Consider the following 22,184-nt stretch of genomic DNA (forward strand, 5'->3'; position numbering starts at 1 on the left):
GTGCCTGGCTAAGCCATATAGCCACCAATTAGGCTATTTCATGCACTTAACAGACCTGATTATGAATATACTGAAACTAAGACTAGAACATGCAGTAACCAGTCTGTCATCCTTTAAAATGTGCATGTAATTGTTTTATATATGTGCAGTTTATTTTTGCTGTTGAGTAAAATTTGTCACTGACTGTAGACAAGTGAATTGTGGTCTTTTGATAGTGTTGGCCACATTAAATCTTTTATCTTTTATAAACAATTCTATTTTCCTGTATAGTCAACATAAGTAAAAATAATGATTGTAATACATTCACTCAAAAATAATTGAGTTAGTTTGAGTTTGGAATTTGTAGCTTAAATCACTTCAGATTTCTGTAGCAAGTTGTGTGTATTTTCTTCTAGGATTCATTTTGCTGGTCATATATTAGTTTGAATGTTGCACTCCTACATTGTCCCAGTTGTCCGTATGTTCAACAACCTAAAACAAAAGCTAACAAGAAGTTTCTTGGCGGTTTGAAATTTATCCTAAGTCTTCCTTCTTTTTCTCACGCGCTTGTGAAGTCTGTTTTAAATGGAATGTTGCAGCTCGCACTGCAAGTCTGGGCTTATTTAACGCAGTGGATACCAAGCCTAACGTGTCTTTATTGATCATCAGATCAGCATAAACATGTGTTGCCACACAAATGATCAAATTAATAGTAACAAATAGTTACGTGGACAACGGCTGAGCATAGCTATTAGTTGAATAAATATTTTGTGTTATTTCGTACTTTTGATGTCTTCGCTATTCTGAAGCAAGGAAAATAATAAATCTTCAGTAAAGAGGTGTGTCATTTTCACATTTACCACGTCTGTATAACAATATTGTATGTTTGACTTTCCATTAGCTGTTTTTTGCTGTTCAGGTTGTTTTGAGGTTCTTACCTTGTCTCCTGGTTGAGGCCTCATGATGGACACTCGGTCATAGCCCTTCTTCAGCAGCACCCACAGCGCATCCAGCTTACCCTGAAATATCCCAACACCGCGCAGACACGTCAGATCAGAATGCTTTGAGATTTTTAGCATTATAAATGCAATTACACACATATAACTGCATTTATAAAGCAAAGGTTCAGCCAAAAATCTAATTAAAATCTAGTTTTCCCATCACCTTAAATGTAGGCAGACAGCCAAGACATGTTTGGTGTTTGAAGTTTTCTCTTTAGTTTTATCATGTTTCATAATGTTACACACATTATCCACAATTTAAGGGATTCATATCTTCTGCTGCTGTTTTTAGCTAATTCAGTCCGTTTTCAGTGTCTGAATCTACATAAGCAAGTGTATATGTGATAACTATTGAAGTCTGAAGCAAGTATGTGAAGTTTGCACAATGCTAAGTGATAAATGTAAGTTTCCATTACTTGTTAGCTACATTTGCCTCGTAGCTTCAGTGCAAAACTAAAGAAGCAAACTTCAAACACCAAATATGTCTTAGCTGACGGACTACATTTGGGTTAAAGGGAGAATTGTGTAAAGTCGATTTTATGGCTAATGCATCACTTTAACCATTGAAAGGGAAGCCAAAGTCTAGTCTGCAATATCTCCCAGAGGCCAGCATCCTTCTTTGGGTACTAATTCTTCAGCTGTGCTCACCTCTGACCTTCCCCTTGAGCAAACTGGCAGAGACTCAGAGCCATATTCGAGCTCAGTCATGGCTTGGCTATTGGTTTGGTGATCATTAGCGTGTAAGATGCATGGTGTTCAGCTTTCTATGAGTTACAAGCCAGTTTATTAACAAACACAATGGACAGGAATGCAGTTAGAGAGTACTATAGACGTTTTTAATATGTGAATGGAAACTGATAGGAGTGGAATGAAAACTAGGAGAAAGTAAGGAGAAGATAAAACATGCTAGAAAAAGAAAGTGCCAGAAATAAATAGCATAAATGGGAATATGATATAGTTATCACCGGTTAGTAACCCTTATAGCTATACTGCAAGACTAAAGAAGCAAAGTTTGCACACCAAACATGCAGAACATAATGTAGGGGTAAAATGAAGAGAGGTTTTTGTGTAATAAAAGCACTGGCTCTGCCACCTCAGTCTCCTGGAGGTTAGAACTGTGTATCTGCTCTCCATTACAGACCCCCACCAGTTGGCAGCATGCATATGGAACTCCACACCCAGGGCTACCTCACTTAACTTGGTTCTCCAATGCCATATGTACAGCTTAGTTCATGAGCCAGAAAGCTGGAGGAACTGGTTCAGCTATGATGAAGTGCGGGATAGGGAAAATACTTAGGACATATGGCTGTCAGCTGAGCTGCTCACTAGAAGACCCATACCATTATACAATTACTTGTAGGCATCACATATTGGCTGACCACAATAGTGAGATGCCCACGTACACCAACTGCCCTAGATCAGATATCATTTACATAATATTTACACTTGATGCCGTGACCCGTGTGTATAGTTTGTATGATGTGTTGACACATTTTGTAAACACTCACAGGATCGAGAGAGGAGTGTCATCTTCAACACAAATCATATCTGAAAAATGCCCTTTAGAATGAGAGTGGATTGTTCAACCACTTGGGAAAACCTTGGAAATTCCTGGTATGCCGTAATTATCTAAAGAGACAGCAGTAGCAGATATTTTGAAGTCTGGACAATTTTCATAGATAACAAAATGTCAGTCAGTGTCAGAAACTACATAAGCAAGGCTATTTGAGATTGAACAACACAGTTTGTGGAAAGTGTGTGATGGTTTAGGCCTGCATTGCTCTGTTAAGTGTCAGCAACTGTAGTCTTGTATTTCCAGTAGAAAAGTAAGAAGTGGTCTTAGGACGTCAGAGTTGGTATAGTGTAGTGGGTAACATCTCTACCTTCTACACTGTAGCGTGGGGTTCAATGTATTGCCTGGGCAAGTACCATACACTAAAACAATAAGAGTCCTTGGGCAATACTCTTAAAACTACCTTTACCTACCTGTGTAAAATTATCAAAATCATAAGTCACTCAAGCGTCTGCTAAATACCATAAATGTAGATTTGTTTGTTTTGTTTAAACTATTTCTTTAAACTCCATCCCATGTTCAATATAGGTGTTCAGTTGGACCACAGTAAATCCTTGGCTAGGGTGCTACTGGTTGCCATCCTCACCTTAATTGGCGAGTACCACTTGCGAGAACCTTGGGGTTTCCGCATGCCGTTGTTGAGAATCCGGGCTGGTGGATCTTCAAACTCTTGTTCTGGCATCTTTACTCTGGCGTTCTTTGCCTTCTCAAGCTTAGCACCCTCTTCAGTCGATCCTTTCTCACCCCAGCGTACCTGAAGTTAGGGACCAAGATGAAGATAATGCATTTCTTTACACTCACCCTCGTTCTTTTTTACTGCTGGTTTACCAGAAATGTTTGGGGTAAAGCTTTTCCTTGTCATTCAATTTCTGGAACAAACCAAACGTAACAGCTTTAAGAAGCTTTTGCTTCTTGGGAAAGGTTTTTTTTTAAGTCTAGAAAGTTTGACGGAACTAAGACGATTTTGGAGAATCAGCGCAGCATTTACTATAAATTTGGTTGTTTGCCATCTTTGTAAACATGGATATTCTTGCTACATAGCAAGTTTTTATGGGTTGTGGCTTATTTGTGAAAAGGCAGCTGTATATCACAGACAGATTTATTGAGGTATTTTGTCCTTATGGTATATTAAGTGGAGTTTTTATATCTGTAGTTTAGTTGAGGGTTACATTTAAGTGCTATTCTGGCCTTGTGGTTTTTCATCAGAGCTGATGTGGAATACAGTCTCTTGATTCTTGGTAGTTGAGTTTAGTTATATTTAACAGTAGATGTGTAAACATGTGAATGATAAAATACTGATCCATTTAAAAGTGGTCCGTATTTCACACACATAAAGGGAATGTCCTTCTGCTATATAAAATAGTGAACACTTCAGAAAACAATACTCTGGCAAAAATGGAATTTTTTTTGCTCATGTAGTCGATCAGCCAGGACTTGTTTGGTCCAATGTTTGCATTTTTCAAAATAGACTTTATACAACACACAGTCATCCGGAAAATGAACAGTGTGTGTAATGATTTAGGCATGCAGTTTGCATTAAAAGTGGTGGATATAAAATTCCATTGCTTGTTAGTTACATGGGCCTTGTGCAAATGTAAAGAAGCAAACTTCAGACACCACACATCTCGGCTAAGTGACTACATTTGGGTTAAGGGGAAAATTGTGTATATTTCATTTTTCACAAAATTGTTCATGGACATTGAATACAGAAACAGTATGACTGTGTAATGGCAGGACAGAGTACCAGATGCTTGCGGATGAAAGGGAGTTTAATCACCAGATATTGAGAGGATCCAAAAAGGGGCAAAACGCAAATCAAAGTCAGAGTCCAATCCAAATAGGTCATACACAGATCAGTCCAAACAAGCAACAGTACAAGAGTCGAAAACGAGATAAACGTGGCAAAGGGTCAAAACACAGGAAATGCAAACAAGACAGAATGTAAACACTCAGTGATCGCATAGCAGTACCTCGCAATGTGTTAATCTGAAGCCAGGGCTTAAATACTCTAAACAGACTAATGTGTGCAGGTGTAGTGAGTCAGTAATCTGGGGACTGAGATTGCTGATAGGACCGTTGGGAAAACGCGTGATCTTCCATGGATTCTTGCGAGATTGAGTTCTCTAAGATGGAGTCCGAAGGCACATGATCCGCCATGTGATCTCACAGGGCGTTCTAGGAGACGAAGTCCATTTCTTCGTCTGAGACGGCCGAATGCGTGACAGACTGATGTAACAGACAACCTTTTGGACACTTCCCCCAGCTTCTGTGCATATTGTGTGTATATTACAGTGCAGGTCCACTTCACAGCATTAAAATGTCATAGAGACTTACCTCCATCCTTTTAATGCCACCAACACCTCGCCCTCCATAGTAGGAAGCATCCACTGTAGGCCACTTCTTCTTTGGAACTCCATCTTCCTCCTCATCCTGATAAAGAAATGAAAGTGTGAGAGTAATCACTGGAAATACAAGCTATTCATTGTCTGTGCATAACCATGCAAGAACAGTGAAACTTTTCAACCAGGTTTTTATGGTGCTCAGAGCATGTTTTTGGCCCAGTCTTCCAGATGGCCCAGTGCATTGCCAAAATGAGGTGTGTCTCTTTCTTCTTGACATTTTCATTTTTGGGCCTCTTCAGAGACCAGAGCCACGCAGCCTTTTGCTGTCCCTCCTTCACTCACCCTGAACCAGTAAACTTAGTCCGACATGACTCGCCCAAGTCATTACTTCATTTTTTCCAGCTCTAGAGTTTAACAGACTTAACTCTGCCCTCCGTCCTTCAGACGAAATTGCTGCCTCTTCTTTTTGCTTTAAACTTGCTGTTGGCCCATCAGCTCCACCTGACCACCCACTTGTACATCATTAACTCTTCTTTAAAGGAGAAACACACTCAGATCTGTTTCATCTTTCCTGAAAGCCGAGCGTCTGTTACACAATTCAGTGACCTGAGAATTGCTCAGCCAGTTTGCATTGTATTCTGTGTAGTTACTCAATTTAAGATAGACTTGGATTTTAAGGGGTTGGATTTTAAGTTGCTTGTAGACAACATTTGTAGTTTTTCTCTTAGCCCAAATATAGTCGGATCAGCCAAGATGTGTTGCCTGAAGTTCACTTTTGCCCTGGAGCTATGAGGCCAGTGTACCTCACACATAAATAAATCTTAGTCTTTTTATATATCGCTGCTGTCCAAAGAAAAAGAAGTGTCTTCAAAATGATAAGAGGGCAAAAACTGTGTTCACTTTTAATGTAAGTCAATGTAAAGTTATCCCAAGTCATTTTAGAGCATTGCTATTGGTCCATCATCATGAAATTTTCACACATTGTTTGTTTTCGGCAAAGGATGGACATATAAATCATCACAAACTTGTTTTACAAATTGGATTGTGTATCTTTTAATAAATTGCTTATGTGGTTTCTGACATTGCATGAATATGTTTAGATGCTTTTGTCTATTTTATGTTTGTCGTACAGCGTCAGAAAACCACACAAGCAAGTCTATTTGAGATTACTTAACAACTCGAAATAGTTTGCGGGAAGTGTGTCTTGGCAGACTGACTGCATTTGGGGTAAGGCAAATTTTTGCTGATCTATTCCTCCAAAACCATCTTGGAATATAGTAACAGCAGACTTTCCAATAGGTCCTCCAGTATTACATCTGGAGCAAAGCCAGACCGATCTGTCATGACCCAGTAGAGCTAAGACTAGTAAAGGATGGGTTGTAATGGGTTCTGAGGATATGTTGTATAGAACTAAGCTCCCTAAAGCTCCTATGTAACTGATGAAGCATTTTGCAGCTTTCAAAGGTTAATGTAGCTGAAAGTTCAAAAGTTAAAGGGTGCTTAAGATATCCTGGGGGGCGCTGAGTTTACTACAGGCTATGGATAGACCAGCCTTTTTATAAAATGTCTTTAAAGTCCTCAGTTCCATTCAGCATTTAGGGAGTCCTGTTTTACTGTGGAAAGAGACTCCTCTTGTCTGTCCTTGTGTGTCCAACTAGTAAACCATGTATAATGAATAGCAAAAAGTATGACATCATCTTCAAAAGATTGTATTTAGGCCTTAGTTCACTTTGTAAGCATACAATCTATAACAGATTTGCAGAAGTAACAATAAACGCATGATCTAATGAAGGGCTAAAAACTCTGAGGCCGTGATTCAGTTTGTTTCCCTGTAATTACATATAAATCTCATTTTTCTCTTTCCCCAGAGATGATGGCATATGAAAATGGTTCACTAATGTCATTTATTTCCAGTGAACTGTGGAGCACATATAAATTTTGTACAGAGATGCTGAAAACTTAAGTGGGACCCTGTTGCAACGAAAACAAATCACTTGCCCCAGTAGAGCAAAACAATCACTTATTATTTGGTTAATATGCATTTAAAAACTGAAATATGGCCCTTGCTGACACAATCAGGCGTGCGCCTTCAGATCTGTGTTTATTGAAAGCAGCATTCATATATTTCGCAAATTGACTGGTCTGTAATTGTAAACAGGCGATAAACTGGTGCGCAACGATGTAAAAGTGCTGTGCTGTTCAGAAAAGCTTCCAAATGTCCACTGTTTCGCGTAGTCCTCCCTAGTCACTTTTACATGCAGCCTAATCATCTGTTAATAATCCAACTAATGGCTCGATTGAAATAGAAATACGTTCATGTAAACACTTCAGTCGTAATAGTTTAGTCTGATTGAGGCCATTCGGAATACAATTTCTGTTCAAATGAATGAGGTGGGTAATCCTGTGAATAATCCATGTATCCATGTATCCGATTACACTCCCAGTCGGAAAGTACGTTCTGAGCACGTGCGTCGCGTCATCGTGAACGTTTATAATGGTCATCATGGCGGAGCAGAAACTGGTTTGCAGAGGAGACGAAGTTTATGCTCTGACCTGTAAAAGACGGCGGTGGGACGGACCTCCAGCTTATGTGTCTCAGAACACGACGTCTTCCTCTCGGCCTTCTTTAATAAGGACATGTGAAGGACGTTTTTCTGTCTGACATCATTTTAACGCAATTAAAAACACAATCGCGCCAACTGGAAACTCATCTCACTCTGACTGGACTTGTTCGATGTTTAATCTAAGCGGGACTCCACGCATGTTTGTCAGTTTGGATCGGATTACTTGTAGTGAGCGTGTAAATGAAGATTTCCATCGGATTGTTGAGAAGAGACACCTCCGTCTGAATCTGTAATCGGAATGTATTCAGCTGGATTGGCAGAAATCTTTGCATGTAAACACAGACACTGAATAACGTTACTGTAATGTGACAAAAGAGGAATTAGCGAAGTGTTTCCAAATGTCTACAGAGCTTTGCTTCTTTAACCTCCAGCAAAGAGCGGGTACAAAAACATATCTTAATATTTTGATGCATGATTTGCATCACAACTGCAGTGACTTTTCTTCCATGCTTTTCAAACTGCACTGCATTTAATCCAGTTAAACAGGACTTCTTTTGATCTCTTGTAGCGAAACATAATTAGTCAGTGTTCTGTAAGCTCTTAAAAGCATATTGTGACAATTTATCACAATAAGAATGAAATATCGTCATATTACTCAGCCCTGCCTCCAGCAGCAAAACGTTTCAGACATTTGGGAAGGTTTTGCTACTGGGGGTATAACAGTGAGGAGCGAACTGAGTTGGAAACAGCATTGTGCAATAATACAACGTGGTCATGGATTCCAGCAGCATTCAGTCGTATTCTAAAGGTTTCCATTCATTGTTTTAACAGAAACTGGACCTGCAGTGCGTTTCAAGCTCACTGCTATTTCAATTCACAGTAAACTGTATCAAATTTCCCCAGAATTGACGTGCCAAGTGAGGCAAGTGTTTTTGGATTTAATAATTGAGATGTTTTTGTGTCCAATTAAGTGTGACCGTCTCTCTCTCTCGCTCTCGCTCTCAGGATTAGCTTATGTGGAAAATATTTGTATTCTCTGGTTGTGTGGCCTTGCAAAAGCAAAATTGGACCCTTTTTTTCCCTCAACATCTGTTCCAAGTTTTAAATTTCAGAGCTTACGTCAACACTTTATTTACTGGCATAGGACTCCTTTAACTGTGTTAAATGCTACATGAACACTTTTTGTAGTTTTTGTAATCTTGAAAGCTTTTTCTTCTTGGGATCTACTTTGGAGGTTCTGTTATGATAGTGGGCGATATGACAAAAATACACCATCACAATGCTGATGACGCATGACGTATGGCAAAATATTTAGTTTTGTGAAACAAAGACAAAAAGCACCAGTAAAATAGTAGCACCACATTAACAGTGAGGCAAGAAAACGTACAATAAGATTGTATAGAGAGCTCACGTCCAACTACCTGTTTTTTTTTCTCATGCACTTTAATTTTCCACACTGATTCTATATATTCCCCGGCCGGGCTACCGGGGTCCTCTCTGTGTGGAGTTTGCATGTTCTCCCCGTGTCTGTGTGGGTTTCCTCCGGGTTCTCCGGTTTCCTCCCACAGTCCCAAGACATGCAGTCAGGCCAATTGGATATGCTAAATTGCCCCTAGGTGTGAGTGACTGTCTGTGTCTGTCTGTCTGCCCTGCGATGGACTGGCGGCCCGTCCAGGGTGTATCCTGCCTTCCGCCCGAAGTCTGCTGGGATAGGCTCCAGCACCCCCCCGCGACCCTGACGGAGAAGCGGCTTAGAAAATGGATGGATGGCTGGATGGATGGATGGATGATTCTATATAGTAATAAAGTGCATGCAGGAAAAAATGATTTATTTTGTATGATTGTGTTTATTGTGTATGATTTATTTTATTGCGGTGTATTGTAGGAGATTTATGTTTTGTGTTTTGTTACATAATGTTTTCCTGTTAAAAACAAACATATGAGTCTGATTTGTCCCAAAAAAAAAAAAATAGAGGAAGAGAAAACAGTCTTACCGAACTTTCCTCCTCCGGTGGTGGCGGGGGCTCATGGATGATCTAGAGAGAGAGACAGAAAATGGAAGGAACAGGTGAGAATTAATGGCCTCATGTGAGTCCTCTAATGCTGGTATGGCATGCCACATGCTCTCCAGAGCCCAAACACTTTTTTCTCCCCTCTTTCACCAACATGTCAAAGGCCCAAGTAATGCATTCAATGTGTGCCAGAAAGGCAGATTACACAGAAACACATGGTCAGAAAAATTGCTTTCATCCCTTCTTCCTTTTTTTTTTTGCACACTATTTACAAGCACGCTAAAATGACCTAGAAATCTGCTTGCCAGATCTGCTAAACCTGGAAAGTGGGCTGCTGGAGAAGGATGGGGGGGGGTGAGGAGGAAGTGATTACACTTCTCTGCACGCAAGCACCTCGTGAGGACTCACATGCCTCCTGTCCATCCGCTTTGTTTTTGTTTTTTGGTTTTTGGCGCGCTGGAAAGTTTCTGAGAATGACGTGTGAGGGGCCGTTCAGAGAAACGGAGAAAAACTCAAAAACATGTCACAGTGATATAGACTCTGTCTCTCTCTCTCTCTGTGTCTCTCTCTCTCTCTCTCTCTCTCTCTCTCTCTCTCTCTCTGTCTCTGTCTCTGTCTCTCTCTCTGTCTCTCTCTCTCTCTCTCTGTCTCTCTGTCTCTCTCTCTCTGTCTCTCCCTCTCTCTCTCTCTCTCTCTCTCTCTGTCTCTCTGTCTCTCTCTCTCTCTCTCTCTCTCTCTCTCTCTCTCTGTCTCTCTGTCTCTCTCTCTCTCTCTCTCTCTCTGTCTCTCTGTCTCTCTCTCTGTCTCTCTCTCTCTGTCTCTCTGTCTCTCTCTCTGTCTCTCTCTCTCTGTCTCTCTGTCTCTCTCTCTCTGTCTCTCTGTCTCTCTCTCTCTCTGTCTCTCTGTCTCTCTCTTTCTCTCTCTCGGCCAACAAAAGCTATATGTCTAATAATAAGCTGTAGGGTTTTTCAGGGCTCAGAGGTTCAGTGATTCAAGGGGCCTGTGCTGTCAGTGCTCTGCAATAGTGTCATTTATTATAGAAATTCAAACTGGAACACAGAAAAGTCGGGGTGGGGGGGGGGTTCACAGTGATCAGTGAACAATCCAGGCATATTATTTGATCACTGCTGTCAATAAAATGTTAACTTTACAGGAGAAGCAAAAAATATACTTTACTTTCAATGTAAGTCAAAAGAACCTGAATTTTTTCAAAGTTTTTTTTGGTCCATTCGTCATGAAATTTACACACACAGGGCAACAGGCATTTTCAAACTATGTCAAAAACTGAAAAATTGGCTCCAGAGTGGCGCAACCATCTACACGCTACACTTGAGATTGCAAGTTCCATCCCTGTCCAATGACGTTGCATGAGCGGCAGTTTGAAAAGATGCTGTGACGCTTCACAGGTCTCGGAGGAAGCCTGCGTTACCCTTCACCCTGTTAGTCTTGATAGCATCGTGTGACTGGGGGAGGCCTAACTAGCAAGTGGAATTGGAGACAACTAAATTGGGGAGAACAACACTTAAACTTTTCTTGATGTCCTTTTTGGTTCAATTCTGCAACGATTTAATGTAATGTAAGGTTCTTGGAGCAGATTCCCACAATAAGATATGCAACATAAAGTGAGAGGCATTTTTCTATTGAAATGTGACAAACATCTGACTTCGTTCAGAAAAGCGGGCTATGGAGGGGCTCCCAAGCGGTGAAAGTGTCTAAGCGTTGACAGTAAAGTCCAAGAGAACACAACTGGCCTCACCAGTTTATGTAACAGAACTGGCATTTAGCATTCTCCTTCAAGCCTGCTCAGGCTGTCCACTGACGTATTAGCGGTTTGAAATGCAGTGGCTGGAAGCTTGGAGGAAGCTTGTGTTTGCCTTTACCTTTCTAAGCACTGGTGGAATTGTGTGATAGGGTCGGAATTCAATACAACTAAATTGCGGAGAGAATGGAAAAAAATTCCCCCAAAAAAGAAAATTAAGAAAGTTAAGTGAAACGCCACATACACACTAGTGAGCACACACACTTAGGGGGCAGTGAGCACACTTGCCTGGAGCGGTGGGCAGCCCTATCCACAGCACCCAGGGAGCAGTTGGGGGATAGGTGCTTTGCTCAAGGGCACCTCAGTCATGTATTGTCAGCTCTGGTGATCAAACCAGTGACCTTGTTTTCACAAGGCTGGTTCCCTAACCTACAGCCCATGACTGCACAAAAGCAGGTCTTTAGACATTCAGCTAAATGTCTTTAGTGTGATTTTGACTGTTTGTATGTACCTATTTGTGGCGTATTGGTACACCCTAAAGCCCAGTATTACCATGAAAGGGTCAAACTAAAGCAAGTCAAACAGAAGTCTGTGACAACAATTAATGAATTATTTTATATCTTTTATATCTATGTTGCATACATATGCACTGTGTGCATTCGTTGGTGGTAATTGATTTAGTGGTGGTGTTTTAGGCTGGGGGGCTGATGCCTGACCACACCTATGTGGTAAAACTGATACTAGGTTGAAATGAATAATATAAGTTGTAGTCAGCTAGATCTGGTTTCTCTGGTTATGCTCAGACAACTGAAGCACTAAATCAAGAATATCATTTAATTGAGTGCAGACCAACATACTGCCTTGCAGTTCCTCCCACACATTCTGATTGGATTTGCACGTTCGAGATCTTTTTGCTGAAAAACACTGCAAAGTGCAAATAAAATTAGTGCATGAAAGATCCATGCAGACTGTTGGATTCAGTAATAACGTTCTGTAAGGTTCTGTTAGGTATCTGAGCCAACCAGGGACTTGCCGGTCAAATAAATATGCGTGAATGTGAAGCTGGACTCTTTCTTCCAGTCAGTCCAAATGCTAAAACATGCTAAAACAGAACGCTTTCCCATAGTAACCGTAAGCAGCTTTCCCAAACAGAAATCCTGTGCTATCCAGCCTCAGTGAAACTGATGGGGAGAATTCTAGCAGTGGAAAAACAGAGCTACCTTGTTAAAATAGACAAGTCTTTTTCCACTTTCAGTTTCAGTGCTTGTAAAAACATTCATTTTAAAAGGAAATCTGTTTGCCCCAAAGAGTTGAATGGGACCCAAGTTCGGGTAAACTTTTATACAACCTCTGAGTCACGAAGTGAGCTTAGGAAAGGCTACTCTGATTAAGTAGGGTGAGCTTGTGCAAATGCAGCGTGGAGACGGCCGACACTGTTCTCCACAGAATCTGATCACCGTGGAACATGGAATGTGTTTTGCTGGTTTGGAAACAGCTTTGGCAAGTGGATATCTGGCTTATTGCCTCCTTGGCCTTGTGTGAACTTTACTCCACTCTTACCCCAGTACTAATTTCCAGGCTGTTCTAATATGGGTGGGAACAATTTCTATCCTCATCTTATCTTTCCAGACACACATTCCAGTCTTGTATAATCCCTCAAGTGTGACCTCACTCAGAGCTGTTGGATGGCTGAATTTGATGAAGATCCAGAGTAAGAGCTCAAGGTAGTGGATCTACTGGAACTAGTGGGTCTCATTCCACAAGTACCCACAAAGAATACAGCCCTTTCCTTAGCTATTCAGAATCTTCTTCTTCTTCTTTCGGCTGCTCCCTTTAGGGGTGGCCACAGCGGATCATCTGCCTCCATCTTGCCCTATCCCCTGCCTCCTCTACTTTTACACCAACCATCTCCATGTCCACCTTCACTACATCCATAAACCTTCTCTGAGGTCTACCTGTTCTCCTTCTGCCCAGCAGCTCCATCTCTAACATTCTTTGACCATCCTTAGCTATTCAGAATAAGTTTATTTATTTTGGCCGCTCATCCTTTTGATGGTCCATGCTCAGTTTGTTTTTAATTGGCATTGAACTAACAAATTCAAATGAACCTGTACCTTATCAGTCACTCATCCAAACCTTATTAAAAATCCTAGTTCACCACAGTTTATTAGCAATTCGCGCATTTGCAAATAAGCTAGGGAATCAACATGAAGTGGGACAGTTTTTCTTGTTTTGTTCCTGCCAGTGACTAATTTACAAGCCTTTTCAGTTGCACAATTCCCTCTGGACCGTGTGCACAGAGGAGACATCAGAAGGTAGACGTTTTGTTTTCTTTGTGCTTCTGAATTGCAAAATCAGATCCCCGTTCTCTTCTCACTTTGAGCACCTTGAAAAGTCAAAGGTGCTAAGGGGTTCAACGGTCACTCTCAGGAGCAGTAAATTTACATACTAGCCCCTGCATGGGACTAACAGACTCTTTAGGGTTTTAACAACCTGCTAAATGGCAAATAGGGGTGAAACTCAGTCCCATATGACTTCAACAGGCTGCATGCAACCCATAAGAGCTCTGGCTACGGGCAGTCGACCTTTTGCCATGATAAGACAAAACAAACATGGAATAAATCAGAGAAGCATCTGGGAGCTGAGATGATTCAAATCCAATATATGCACATGACCAGCTGACCTCCTTTGAATGCTGAGGCATGCCTTTCCTCATAGGACATCTCCTGTGTTTATTATGCCTAAAGTATGTTTTCCTTAAAAGATAACTCTGAGATGATCCAGATTCTGGGGCTGCTTTACAACATCTACACCTATGAACTATGTATTTTCTAACGAATTTAGGCAAAACTGTTTCTGCAACCAACATATTGTTGTTGTGATTTAGACTTTTGCCTATGATCAGAGAATCTGGTAGGGTTTGTCACTTATTGTGGCCAAGAACGGACTACTTAGTCAGGAACAGGCCACTAACAGCATGAAATGACCAACCATTGACCATTGTTTTTCTGCAGAGGTGTCAAACTCAGCCACTAAAAGGGCCATATTTAAAAGTCTCAACAAATTTGTGGGCCAGAGATCATTTATATGTTGATATGCCAAAACGTTAACAGCAAAATATAGCCACTTGTAATAAACCTTCAAATATTACATGTAAATTCTTGAAGCATTTAGGCTACAATATATGCAGATACCCATTAAATCTCTTTAAATGTCCCCAGGATGCAGGTGTTGTATTCCTACCTGTGTCCCTCTAGACACCTGGTATTTTTTCATTCACTGAGCTGAGCTGCTGAGTGTTTATGTTGGTTGAAAGGCAGCTGAAACATAGCTAGTGTGTTTGGTGATATGACATGTTAAATCGAGTAGAAAACTGCTGTACCATAGATGTTGGAAAGGGTGTCATGTTGCAGTGCATGCTGGGGATTGTAGTGTGGCTTATTATGAAACGGACTAATATGAACTGAAAATCAAAATAATTTCGAGGGCTGAATTGGATTGTGCAGGTGATGATCAAAATGAAACAAAACCACAATGAAAAGGAGACCTGCATGAAGCAAAGTGGCAAACATGCAATATCTCATTTGCAAGCTACTCAATGCTTAAAAGAAAGCAGCTGAATAACTTTTAAATATGTAATGCTGTGAAAAAAACAACAAGCTTGGTGACTATATTCTGTTCTGAAAGGCTCATTGCTATCATGTTGCAGCAGACATATAAAAACTATGGCACAGAAGTGTACACATTAAAGAGCTTTTAGCCAGTCAGTGTATAAATGATAACATTCTTATAGCTGTGGCCATCTTGGCATACAGTAAATATTAGTTGGTCCAGTTTGAAAAGTGCAGGCCATCTTTGGCAAATGAGATGAAGACAGCTCTGATCAATGCAAGATTGATTTTAAATGAGTCTGGCGTTCTGAATAACATTTTCAGTTCAGATTCTTGTGTGTGTCCGAGACTTAGTTAAGTGTTGGGGAGCTGAGCCTATTTTCTAACCTCTCCCCACTATATTTTAAGCTTTCTTAGGTCTGTTTTTCAGGATGGGACATTGGTAATAATGTTTAAAAATGATTTGAAATGTTTAAAAGACTATTGCCTGTTGATAAATATTCAAGGTTCAACTCTGAGGTAGGTAATATGCATTCCATGCACGGTAGGCCTCAACAACTGAGATAAAAATGCACTTTGACATATTGAGATTAAATGCTGTTAATGCAGATTTATTAGACAGTCATCTTAACAGACCTCATTCCAGACATCAATAAGTCAGAGTCAATATATCTGTGGTTAAATTGTGTGTAGTGGAGTAATTTCCTGAACTCCAGCTAATAACCTTTACACCAAAACAGCTTGCTACTTTGAGTGATCCTTGGTGCGTTAAATTAAATGACAGTCTAGATAATTGGATATTACAACGGCTATGACATGTAAATTGCCTTTCCACAATGTTCAGTCTCCCTGTGTTAGCATTTCAACACCAAGACTGCATTTGGAGAATGGTCTTACCACTGTGCAGCACAGAGGCCAGAACCACCACAGAAGGGCCAACATCAACAGGAGCATCAGAATTAGCAGAGCTATGGCCAGGATAGTACCATCTGACTGTAAAGACAAATGACAGATGACTGTTGAAAAACAGAGTTGCAGTAAACAATATGTAGCTGCTGTAACAAAACCTTGCATGTCCAAAATGGAAATTTTTAGAATTCCAAGCTTTTTACCAATTTGAAATGGCCAATTCATCATGAACAGGGATTATTACTGTTTTGGCCAGAATAAAATAATATAAAGATTCATCTGAAGAGCTTGCTAGCTTTGAAATAACAGATGATTCGTAATGGCTGGAGGGGATGGTGGTTCAACCAGGGGCCAAGTAGAACTGCAAGGAGTCACAACAGTAGAGTACAATGCCATGTGCTTGTGGGGAACCCATCTCAAACTGGCAGGTAAGAAACTATTGTGTTTCTCCAAAGATCTATAACTGGCACTAATTTATAAGTTTTAAAAATACCAGCGGTCCATTTATCTGTTTATTTGCTTTCTTCAGGCTTGGAAGCTCAACAGATCAAGATCTCCTCTTAGGCATGCAGTGAGGACATTGCCAAACTGTTGTAAATGTCAAAACAAATTGTAAATGTCATTTTGTTGACAAGATGGTTTCATTGCCACATTCTTTCAAAAAAAACGGCACATTTGGAAAAGTACTTACACAGCCCACGGTGGTGATGGTCACAGAGCTGGAGATGAAACTAAGGCCTTCATTCATGCTCACGTAAAGGGAAGCCGCCCTACGGCAAAACATTAACATGATGGTAAACTGATGATATCACCTCTATCTTATTCTTTGAAAAATAAAGGTTCTTCCAAATGGTTTGGATGTCAGATTCTAGAAAAAACACTGACTTTTATATAATTTTATATAAAACTGACTTGTATAGAAGTTAAAAAACGGTTCTTCACACCCCCAAAAGTGGTTCTTTTAGGGCACATCAACACAGAATCCTTACTGAGCAATGCAACTTACGTTCCCTCTTCTCGAAGTACTGGTGCAGGACATAGCAGGTATGTGTCCTCCACTACCAATGGCTTCACCACTGGAAAAACACAGTAGAGGAGATGGTATATGCTTAGAGCTCCAACCTAATAAGACCTTTTATACAAAGCAAAGAGCTCACTTCAAAGCATTGGACTTGATGAGACTGATTCCATGATAAAACCAAGATCTAAGAAGCTGGTTGCCCAAAAATGGCGGCTGCTGCTGTTGTTATTGTTCTTGAAAAGGAAATAGATATTCCACTTAACATCCATGATGGAAAACTGATTCCTTCACTTTCATAGCCCAAGGCTTGACTGTTTGCTCTGGCCAGAGTGTAACATACCACAGCTCTGAGGAAACCGACACATTGCCTGCCTGCATCTCTAAAACATCAGCCTGGATGAGGAGGTCCAGGGCGGAGAGGAGAGTTGGAACTATAAGGCATTAGGAGACTCCATGCCCAAGAGAGCCGAATGATCGCTTGGGCCAAGACAAACCCACTGACATATCAGATTCTAGAATTTATCACATCTCGACCGGATCAGAATGGAGATGGTGGTGGATCTGGGTGTGAGGAGCAGCTCCCAAAGGGCAGTCTTGTGCAAATGATAGTCTGTTTTTTCCTTTATCCATTGGAATAGGATCAAGCTAAGACCCTAGAGAGGTCATCCTGCTATTGAAGCGGTGCCAGAAGAATCAGCATACTGCCTTGTAGTAGGTCTGTGTGTTTCACTGGATTGTTTACCCATAGCATGGGACAGAATGGCCTGTTTTTCTCTTAACTAAAGACATGTGCTTTGGGTTTAGTGCTTGGTAAATAGATTACTCACAATCACTGACAATGCAAGTTTTATCACAGTTGTCTGAGTGGGTGTCTGAGGTTATTAGTGTGTGAAATTATGTAAGCTGTTGTTATTTGTGGAACATAAAGTTTTTATGTGAGCTGCATTCCGCAGTATACTGTAATTCAGTGCCACCACATTCATCTCAGTTTTACTGAGCTTCACTTCTCTCACAAACTGATATATACAACAACAGAGCTATTGGTGCTAAGATTGCCAGTAAAGCTGGCAGTACACGTTGTATAATTCGGTGCGCACCAAATTGATGGTCATTGACAGTTTTACCGAGCCTCACTATTCTTTTCACAAACTAACCTATACAATAACAGAACTATTGGTGCCATATTGCAAAGTTGGCAGTACAAAAACAACATTTTGAGGTAAACTACATCTTTTTGGCCTGAACGACTTTGTACGGTGTTCATCGCTTCCTGAACAGAACTCCTGATTACCATGGTAATCTGGTTTGCTGCCACAAAGCAGGTTTACCACCTCTCCTGGATTGTCCAGGATTTTGGTTATTTTCATTCCTGGACACAACCAGGATCCAGGAAGCCAAGTCAAACCATCTGCATGAATGGATTGTGTCAGGTTATCCTCTATGTGGGGAAATTTGTTGTGGAAAAGTGCACTACTGGTGACATTTTTAGACACTAAGCAGCACTTCAACTGAGAAGATGACATTCTGTTGCTGATCTGACATCTGTATCCGCTGAATTTCGTAAAAATGCAAGTCACTGATTGAGTGTCCAGGAATTTTACAGGGCTAAGGTGGCAGCTGTACTTCTGGCAGTGCAGAGACTCACATAGAATTCTTGTTAAGTTTACCTGTGGTAGCGTGTTCAGGGTTAGTTGGGTGTTTCATCATTTGAGGTGGACTTCCAACTTACATCTGTCACTAAGAGAGGGTGGTATGTGGTAATATCCAGTTAGCATTTATGTGCTAGATAACTTTGCTTTTCATTTGGCTGATTAACACCTACAGCAACATGGTTCCTTTTCATTGAGGCCCTTTAATCCTAAAAGTTGCGGCTATTAAGATTGGCGGGAGAAGGCAAGGACCAAATCTGCAGATACTGCCGGAGGTAGGGATACTATGGGTCTCAGCTAGTCAAGTATGGCCTACTTTGTTTGGAACTACATAGGATGTGCATGAGTGTCATTATCTTTTATTTGCAAAGACCCCCTTCAGTGTTTACAGTGATAAAGTGTAAACAACCAATCTGCCCCTGTACAAAGTAAGTTCTCTGTGGTTCTGAGAACAGGTTTGGAGGATGGGAAAGCAGGGGCGGTCTGGCTAGAGGGTGACTGGAAGGAGGCTGAGAAAAGGCATTTCCTTGTTTTTTTTTCTGTAAATTGCTTCCATGTCAGGCCTGTTCTTTTTTGCTTCCTGGAGTTTTTGGTCTTTAATTGGACACAAACAATTAACGTGGTGTCTCATCAAAAGTGAGCTGCTTTTATACAAAAGAGGGGGAAGACGAAAGAGCTGGCGCCAAAGCTGGTGCCAGTTAGTAATGCAGTACAGTGAGATTGAAGGCAGATGACCAGGCTTTGAAGTTGAAAGGTCCGGTTTTAATGGAATTACAATTGTTCAGCACATTTGATACCTGCTCCAAGGCATATTGCTCTCAGTGCATGTGAAATACCCAATGCAATCTCATCCCATTAGACATCAAAGCATAGTGGTGTGAGACAGTCAGTGGTGGGTGGAGAAGCATGAACCCGTACTGTAGTAAAAGTATTGTACATTATTAGATCATAACATAAGTAGACATACATTTACCTCCTCAAATCAACTTGATTTAAAGTTGGTAGTGTGCCTATACTGTTTGTTAGACACTATTGTTCTCTTTTTATGATGAGGTGTGAACATACAAAGTGGAAGATGCAGATGTAATAATGTGCAAAAGAACTATGCTTCACACACTGGCACATCCAGAGGTAAACAATCATGACTATGAATGAACGCCAGTCACTCCCAAAGCTTTCAATTTAATCTTCGCCAGCATCACAGGAGCCACCATGAAGCTTCGGTGACTGACAGCTGGGCTCATTATCCAGAATGTGTTCTTTAAACTTTGATTTCAGACTTTTAACTGTTCTTCTACACAGCAGCCTCACTCTCCTGCGGCTGCGTTCGGCCATTTCTTTCAAAAGTCTCTAAATTTTTGCACAGAAATATCACCCCAAATGTTTATTAGGTCTCAGCAGCATGACATTATGACAAACGTTGAGTTGGATTGACGTAAATACCGCATGAATATCCATGTGGCTGTTGAGAAGATTTACATTAAGATATGGAGAGCATATTTACAGTACAAACCTTTTCCATGAACCATGAAGGCAAAAAAAACAAAATAATCATTCATTAATTGTAATCGAGGTAAAATATTGAATTAATCGTGATCCTGTTTTAAGGTCATATCGCCCAGCACTACTTCCAGCCTAGGTGATTAAAGGTGATTAAATAACCCAGTGTTTGGCAGCCTATCTGCTGCATCTGTACTGCATAGTCAGTTGCCACTGTAAATAATTTAGATACTCTGGCATCTGGCAATTTGCTTGACAAGTGTATTTTGTATTTGAATAGTTCTTCATTCTATTAACTACATACAGGGAAACACCTCGGACGCATCGTCCATGGTAAATTATCATGTGCTACAAATGGGACAGATAGAGAATGAGCACTGTATATATTTCTTTTTCCAGGGTTCACGCTCGAGGATAAACGCTGAGCATTTCATCTTCTTCCTTCTGTTTACCTCTAATAACACAGCCCTCACTGTGCTGTGGGTTGCATGGTTCTCAGGAGGTGCCCTGTGTTTAGAAGCAGGGCCTCCAGATTAAACTGCATGGGGCAGAGCTTGGTTTTGCCTGAAGGCCACTGCTACTTTCTGCTAATTTTCCCTTATATCTCTCAGAGCTGGCACAGATCCACTCTATAAAAGCCCAAATGTGCCCTTTAAAAACTCCAAATGCCATTATCAGAAGAAAAATAAGGTTGGCACTCATCTGAGCAGAGCTAAAGATATCCTATATTCTGAAAACTAGCACTTGGACAGAGAGTGATGCATAATCATACATTTATAGGAGCAGATCAAAGCTACCAGGCCCATAGTAACTCCAGAAGAGAGTTAAGTTTCCTTGCACCTTTCTTGGCATTCAACACAAAGTCATCCGATGATGCTGGTTATCAATTCCGTTCAATGAATCCCTTTTAGCCACATGCTCACTTTCTCTGTTTTAGCCATCAAAAAATAAAATGTTTTCAATCATAGCCAAATGACTGTGTGGTTGTTTGAACAGTACAGACTTAAGGCTAGATAACATGTAGCCTACTCTGGTACGTTTTTCACAGAATCTTTGTAGATTTTACATTGCCTCAGAGAGTCGTTAGCATACCGCAAGTTTTTTTACTCCGGAAGTACACTGTACGTGTTACAGAGCTTACTTACTCCTGGTGAGAGTGTCATTAATTCTGAAGCTGCACAGGACCTTATCCACATTCCTGGCATGGAGGAACCCATTCCCTCTCACGACAACTTGGAACGACTCTGTAGAAGAAGGAGATGCTTGCTAAATCAGTAAGGAATTTGACTTTCAATCACTTCCACTAGGCAAAAGATGAAGTAGCAAACCAAACAGTCTATTTGTTAAAAGCAACTGTACAGAGATTTTCCAGCATTGTTCTACAAGTTCAGAATCCACTAAAACTGGGAAACGTCACTGTTCTGACCATAGAGGTTTCTTTCTTAAAAAAGAACCTCTTCACCAGACTTTGAAAGGCATATTGCGGTGAACGAGGTTCGTAGCTTCACTCAAAATAATGTAACAAATCCAAGGCACTCGAAGCCAGACAGCACAAAACCAATAGCCATAGTTGCTGCTCTACTTTCTGCTGACTAAGCAGATCTATTTGAGGAAATTGAGTCAGAAGGTCAAGTTGTTTTTGGATGAGTTTACCAAAGGCTACAAGGAGAGCTCTGCTGTAGATATGAACTCTGATATCTTAACTTTGCCTTTAAATCAAGTCCCTTCCAATTGTACCTTCAGATAATTTCAGGGCCTCTCCAATATGTTCCGTCTGAGATGTGACTTAAAGCCTTAGTATAAATCTCAAGATCAAGGTCTTTCAGGGTTGTTTTGATCATTTGACCAGTCCTTCCAACATGAGAAAACAACTTCATGAGGGTCACTCTTTACTGCACAACTTTAAGAGCTGATCCTATAAACTTACTCAGTACTCATCATCTGTGCCAGCTAGCAAAACAAGGGTCAAACAGGACGTTTCAGTGCTCTTATTTATGCTTTCAGTGAAAGAACAGTGACTCATCCCAGCTTGAGTTAGAGGTTGTCCCCCACTGTCTACAGTTTAGCCGGATGAAGGGGGGTTGGGCACAGGGATTCATAAAATACTCACCTCCAGCACAGATACTGGAAGGTTCTGCTGCAAGGATCTCTATGCAAGATCTCCTTAGGATCTAATGGAAACAGAGTGGAGTTGGCATCATTTTAAATATTCGTACCACAGCAAACATGTTTAGGCAAGAGTTCAGGAATTCTCACTGTCTGAC

General features: G+C 40.8%; 1 protein-coding gene and 1 long non-coding RNA gene across 2 annotated transcripts in view; one reads left to right on the plus strand and one right to left on the minus strand.

The window, feature by feature from the left end:
- Nucleotides 1–22,184, plus strand: part of LOC108426672 — a 44,646-nt gene that overhangs the window by 20,342 nt on the left and 2,120 nt on the right. The window lies entirely within an intron of this gene.
- antxr1a (ANTXR cell adhesion molecule 1a) overlaps nt 1–22,184 on the minus strand; it is a 52,424-nt gene that overhangs the window by 9,754 nt on the left and 20,486 nt on the right. Inside the window, exons 9-17 of the mRNA XM_017696330.2 lie at nt 22,031–22,091; nt 21,066–21,164; nt 16,757–16,826; nt 16,442–16,520; nt 15,739–15,834; nt 9,454–9,495; nt 4,888–4,983; nt 3,140–3,307; nt 918–998 (exon numbers count right to left, since the gene is read on the minus strand). Of these exons, the coding sequence (XP_017551819.1) occupies nt 918–998; nt 3,140–3,307; nt 4,888–4,983; nt 9,454–9,495; nt 15,739–15,834; nt 16,442–16,520; nt 16,757–16,826; nt 21,066–21,164; nt 22,031–22,091 (792 nt within the window). The remainder of the gene's footprint in view (nt 1–917; nt 999–3,139; nt 3,308–4,887; nt 4,984–9,453; nt 9,496–15,738; nt 15,835–16,441; nt 16,521–16,756; nt 16,827–21,065; nt 21,165–22,030; nt 22,092–22,184) is intronic.

Source organism: Pygocentrus nattereri, chromosome 29 (assembly GCF_015220715.1).
Source record: "Pygocentrus nattereri isolate fPygNat1 chromosome 29, fPygNat1.pri, whole genome shotgun sequence".
Lineage (NCBI taxonomy): Eukaryota > Metazoa > Chordata > Actinopteri > Characiformes > Serrasalmidae > Pygocentrus > Pygocentrus nattereri.